This window comes from Vigna angularis, chromosome 10 (genome assembly GCF_016808095.1).
Source record: "Vigna angularis cultivar LongXiaoDou No.4 chromosome 10, ASM1680809v1, whole genome shotgun sequence".
Lineage (NCBI taxonomy): Eukaryota > Viridiplantae > Streptophyta > Magnoliopsida > Fabales > Fabaceae > Vigna > Vigna angularis.
In genome coordinates this window covers 21,978,571-21,984,512 of record NC_068979.1, presented here as the reverse complement: position 1 = coordinate 21,984,512, position 5,942 = coordinate 21,978,571, and the positions used below count along the sequence as shown (strand labels likewise).

General features: G+C 41.1%; 1 protein-coding gene and 1 long non-coding RNA gene across 2 annotated transcripts; one reads left to right on the top strand and one right to left on the bottom strand.

Moving 5' to 3' along the window:
• Positions 1 to 802: 802 nt before the first annotated feature.
• Positions 803 to 3,487, bottom strand: LOC108336312 (probable E3 ubiquitin-protein ligase EDA40). Its single transcript, XM_017572726.2, has 2 exons — positions 2,829 to 3,487; positions 803 to 2,666 (listed from the first exon to the last, which is right to left on the bottom strand). Exons 1-2 carry the CDS (start codon positions 3,168 to 3,170, stop codon positions 1,005 to 1,007), a joined length of 2,004 nt encoding a protein of 667 aa, XP_017428215.1. The 5' UTR covers positions 3,171 to 3,487; the 3' UTR covers positions 803 to 1,004.
• Positions 3,488 to 4,678: 1,191 nt separating this feature from the next.
• Positions 4,679 to 5,741, top strand: LOC128194346 (uncharacterized). Its single transcript, XR_008245771.1, has 3 exons — positions 4,679 to 4,900; positions 5,226 to 5,325; positions 5,436 to 5,741. It is a non-coding gene; the product is annotated as an uncharacterized LOC128194346 (long non-coding RNA).
• The last annotated feature ends 201 nt before the right edge of the window (positions 5,742 to 5,942 follow it).

Genomic DNA, 5,942 nt, shown 5'->3' with positions numbered 1-5,942 from the left:
GCAAAACCCCACCAGCTAGTGCTCTGCATATGAGAGCACCACGGTAAATCCAGACAAGGTTTTTCATCGATCCGCAATATGTTTCACATATTATTTCAATTACATCATTTCACATTTCAGAATATTTGTTTATTTTAAACCAAATATCATTTCTTTTCTGAAATGTCAAACGGAGCATGTTATAGTGTTATAAGATATATAGCCAGAGTTAGTGTAAAAGATTTTGCTTTATTAATTAATTAAGACATAATTTTAGTGTAACTACGTACCAAGGTAGCTGGTAATAACTTGTAGTTAAGTGTAAACGAAGATGACATGAGTGAAGATTTTTGTGTAGAAAGAATTTAGGGAAAAGCAGTGGAGAAAGAGTGAAGATTCCATAGAGTGTGAGATGGCACATGCATTGGGTTTGGATAGGCCGAAAGATTGATGCCAAATATTGCCAAGTTAAGTAAAGGGGAAGCACTTGCATGGCATTATCCATTGTATGGACATCTAAGCAGTAACGAGTACAGGGCCCCAACATTCTGCTTCTATAGACTTATTAATACACCTAACAGCTCATGCAACCAAACAAAGTGTACTATTAATTTTAACGTATTGGGTATGATTAGACCCACCAACTGTGAATATTATTATTTTGTGTTTTGAGAAGAAATAAGGAAGTATTTTTAAAAATGATTATTGTGTGGATAGTGTTTGGATGGAGGTGATAATCTGCATAGATGAGATTTGGGGTTATCGAAAATGAAAAGGGGAAGAAGTAAGAGAGGACAGAAGAGAAGAAACACAGGCACAGTGGTGAAAGAACTGAAGTGGGTTCACTTTGCCATCGCTATCATCCTTTCTTACCCAGAAAGCCTCCACCCGTCTGCACCCGCTTGTCCCTATTATCATTGCCTGGGTCAGGATCATTTCAATTTTTAACAAACAATTCTCTATTTAATATTTTTTTTTATCTATGCACAATATTATATTTAAAAAAATTAAAATCAAAATTACAACTAAAATCTCGCATTCTCAAATCCATGCAAGTCGCTAACTCTGTTCATAGACTTCCTCATAATAGCAACCTTAGCCAGTCGCTCAGCGGCTCGCCAAGCCGAAGTCGGTGTCAGCGGCTCTATTTTTTCTTCGGCGCGACTGTTAATACGCGTTGGTCTCTGTCTGCGCCGCTGAAGCTCCGCTTGCTCAGCTTCGAGCCACCGCAGGAACTCCTCATCCGGCTTACTGGATTGCATTAGAAGGGCTCGAGCCGAGGAGAGCAAGTGAAGAGCCCCAGAGAGATCGTTGTGTTCGGCCAGCCGCGTCGACTCGGCTACGGCTCTGGCGGTGACGTGGAGGTTTCGTAATCGTTCGATCTTGGGGCAGGAGGATCGTACGGTGTGGGGACGAGGAACAAGCATTGCCTGCTCAACGGGATTCAAATACTCTCGAGTGAGGGGGTCCCGATAAGAGGATCGTACGGTTAGAACGTGGTGGGACCCAGCGGATGCGGCAGGCACCTTCAGTTCCACCAACAATTCTCTTTCCTCCTCCGCGTAGAGATCCCCAATTCGGATCCAACCAGAACCAAGCGAAACGGGTCGACCCGCTAATGAGTACACGCCAGCGATCTCCACTGCTCGCGATCGCGACACCACCTCTAACTGAATCCTAACGTCCTGAGCAACCACGCTCAACAAACCACCCACGAATTTCGCGAGCGCGTCGTCGGAGAGCGCGTGAGGAGAATCCCCCAGGCGCACCGCGTGGACAGGGACTTCGAGGTGCGAGAGGCGAGTGGTGGACACCAGCGAGGGCTTGTGAATACTGTTTCCGGCACGTGATTCGGGGATATCGGATAGGACTATGATGCTCGCGACACCGTTCTTCTCGCGGCGGTCCTCGAGCACCTTCGCGGCCTTTTTGACGGCGTCGTTCTTCACCGGAGTTCCTTCTCGGGACTGGTCGATGGAGGCAAGTGCGTCGACAATCCGACGCGCCGATCTCTGGCCGCCGCCAGTCATTCGCCGCAGCGGAAGCAACCGCTTGGATCCGGCGGAGAATGCAACGATTGAGAGACGATCCGTTGGGCGGAGCGATGAGATTACCTGTCGCATGGAGTTTTTCATCAGGCGGAGTTTGTTGCCGGACATGGCGCCGCCTACGTCGAGCACGGCGACGAGATCAATTGGAGCTCGACGAGGCGGTTTCGGAGCGTGAGGTGGCTTCAGCTTCAAAACGACAACGTATGTTTCGTAGTTTCGGTTGGCAGCGACAATGGCTGCCTCCGGCAGCAACGATAGCTCGAGGTTCCTCCGGATTACCGGTGAGGAAGGTAAATTGGGAAGCGGAGCAACGTTGAAGCCCTGAAATTCTGTTTTGTTGTTGTCTTCTTCCTCCTCGTTATCGGACTCGGGAATGGGGTTGAAGCGAGACAGTGAAGTAGGAGACATGAGGGGTTCGTCATCGTTGTAAACCTTGAAGGTTTTCTTGTTGTTATCGTCATTGTGGTGGATGGAGAGTACTGGAAGTTCCTTCCAGCTAGTGTTGCACACGGGGCAGGTTAGGATCGGGTGCTTCTTCACTATGCAAGGGAAGTGGAACGTATGAGAGCATTCGGCCGTGAAAATTGCAGTTCCTTGCCCACTCCTCACACTCTGAGTACAGATTCCACATCGACTCTGCAAAAGACAAACCATTAAAATTCAACCGTTAGACGGTGATTGATTAGGATAACACGATTCGTTGGGTTTAAGAAACTACTTAAGAATTAAGGAATCGCGTATGAGAAGAAAAAGCTAAAAAGAAGAAACCAAACTTGGTATATTGATGTTGTTGCTTACTTTGGATAGGCGTAGAGTGGCTTTGAAAAGTGAGAAGCTGGATGGTGACTTGGGGGATGAGGGGTTTGAGTTATGGAACAACCTTGGAGTTTTGCATTGAAGTTTTGGACTGTTAGGGACCGAACAGGTGGTTCGACACCGGAGGGTAGGGGTGGGTGGAGGTTGAGATTCGCAGCGGGGGGTTGATGGGTTAGAGAAAAATCCAAACTTGGAAGTGATTTTGGGACTGTGATTGGTATCGTTGTTATTGTTCTGGCAATGTTGTTTTCTCTCAGTGAAGACTTTGGGTTCTGTATCTTTGGGGATGGATGTGCAGAAGGCTCTTCTCCACCCAGTAACCATTCTCACAGTGTTGTAAAAGCGACTTTAGGAATTGAAGTGATGATGAATTGGATTATAGTTATAGAGGAGAGAGGAGTTTGAACATGAAAGATGATTAGAAAGGGAAAAGGAGGAGAATAAGAAAATAAGAAAGAGGAAGAAGAAATGGATTAGATTGAGAGAGGGTTTTCATGTTCCTCTTTTCCTTCTTTCTATTTCCATTGAGCAGCATGTATTTATCCATGTCTTGACCTAGGTGAATTTTCTATTTTTCTGTTTGGAGAGTCTAAAAAAGACGACCTGAATGGAAAAAGGCTTGTGTGTTGCTTCTAAATTGAACACCCTATCTGTGGTTGTGTCCACAACAGTGTACAATAAAAAATGTGAAAATCACGTAAAATGGTAGAAAGACAAAAGGGTTTGGGTATAGTTGGGAATATTATTATCCGGGTAAAGTGAAAGTGGGGGTGGTGTTGGGATTAACATGTGCAACTGGCAAGTGGAGGTTTCTAACTACAGTAACAAGTCAACGGGTTCCCTCCTCGGAATCCTGCATCACTGTCTCATTCCCACGTTATGGTCACCGACCCATGCAATAGTGTGAGCTCCAGAAGCGTCTCCATCTCTCCATCTCTCTCCCTTTGCACGCACACACCTTCATTCATGGTTACTCCCATTCATCCCTTTCGCCTTAATCTTCGTCACTTTTCCCTTTTCCCACAAATCAAAACCCTCCAAACCAACCTTTTGATTTTTTACTTTTTTATAATACTAACAGAAAAAATATTATTGGTTGGTTGAAATGTGCAGGAATTAGTGAGTCTGATTGGGCATTAAGTTGCCGAGCCAACTTTGGTACCTATCATCTGGTTCCTCCGTTGTGGGCTCCATTTCGTTGGCCATCGATATTAATGGTGTGGGAAATTGTGATGTTCAGGACATAGACCACTCCTTCTCCGCAGAAGGGCCAATTCGTCATTTCATCTCTGCAATCCATTAATTACCATAACAATGCATTATTAGTTTGGGTTCTAGTCAATCAATTCAATACAATACCATAACGGCCATTGGCTGGCTGCATCATATATATATTTTTTTGTCTTTTTTTAATTTCCTCATCAATCCCAAGAAAATGCCTAACCTAAAAGAATTATAATTTAAAAATGATACCCTCACTGTTTTCTTACACCAAGTTAATGCGTTATTGATGAGGATAATTGTGGACTAGTGTGGTTCCAACCACTAATGGCACAAAGTTACTTTAGAGAAGTTATTGTTGAGATTTGCAAATTGGGGCATGTCTTAATTACGCATAACTACTCTCTCACACTTGGTTTATGACTCATTTGATTATTCATAGATAAGATCAAACTGTGTTCCAACCAAGTACTGTGATCAGAACAAACTCACCTCAAGGTCGTCAAGCATTTATTTATCAAAATTCTTCATCATTATTCTTATAATGCTAATAAATTATAAATTCAAAATTGCTTTCCACTTATTAATTATTTTGTACTATAAAAAGAGTATTTGATGAAAATTTTGTGTGGTAAAAATAGTTTGGACAAGATTAAATAAAAGTGAGACAGTGTTGAGATTTCACGAATAAGGAAATGCAGAGTTGGTTTGCTTATGTATGTTCTCTCGTAAAAAGGCAGGTCTAAGGGGGGCAGGTTTCACCTCACTGTGTAAAGTTCACACTCAGATTTCCCTGTAAAGTTCTCATCAACATCATCATTACCATCATAAAGGTTTTTTATAATTTTTTATTATAATTTAAACCCTTTCTCCTTCTCCCTTATCATCATCATCACTCATATTTTTACCTTCTACAGTTCTGCAACATATGATGTCTGATCTAAATGCTGTAGGTGTAGTGTAGCTAATTACTTATAGCTCAATGAGTTGGCTATTATATTGTTATTTGTATCATTCCAACAGTTGAAAGTTATTGGTAATTGATTTATCAATGTCTACCAGTGCCCATGGTGGGACTATTATTCACAACTATATTTCATGCACCATTATTTCAAATCAAACCAAAGATTCCTGACAAAGGTTTGCTATTAGTCACAGATCAAAACACCCAATGGAGTTCGCTCAAAGGAATTGCATTATACTTTTTATTCATTCAACATAGAGTTTGCGGAAGGAGTAAAATGAAGGACTTACTAAGGTAACAAATACATTGAATGTCTTGGTTCATTTTTTGTGTTGCCTGAATTTATCCATTGTTCATGATGAAAACTTTATTCTATTATTTGGTTCTCTAAAATGGAGAAACAGATAGAATCACATGAAGTGGAGTTTTCTTAAAATAGAAAACTCTCAAAGACACAGTTGAATTATTTCGCTGAACCAAACCAAAACAGTCGTAATATCCATTGCACTGCATCAATGAGCATAGCCTGTGAATCGGATTGCTTGGTCTCAATTATTGGCAGAGAACGACATCCTTGTGGAAACTCCTTTCTGTTTCAAAATATGCCTTTCTCCTGTCAAAGCTTAAAATACATAATTTGATAAATAATTGTGATATATAAAGTATACATTAAATAGGTTTATTTCATAAAATTCATTATATATATATATATATATATATATATATATATATATATAGTTTCTAGACATATTCAAAAGTTACAATAATACCAAATACTTGCTTACTGTAAACTTTAACAACATGCAAGATGTAAAGTTGTTAAGCTAATTTGCTTATTAAAAACATTATTTTAGGATTTTTATTTTCTTGTTCTTTTTTGTTTCCTCTTCTATCTAAATAAAAAAGCATCG

Excerpts from the sequence above, each read along its gene's own strand:
- LOC108336312 (XM_017572726.2), bottom strand. The coding sequence starts at position 3,170 with ATGGTTACTGGGTGGAGAAGAGCCTTCTGCACATCCATCCCCAAAGAT. Across the intron at positions 2,667-2,828 it reads CCACTCTACGCCTATCCAAA|AGTCGATGTGGAATCTGTAC; the intron begins GTAAGCAACAAC and ends TGTCTTTTGCAG.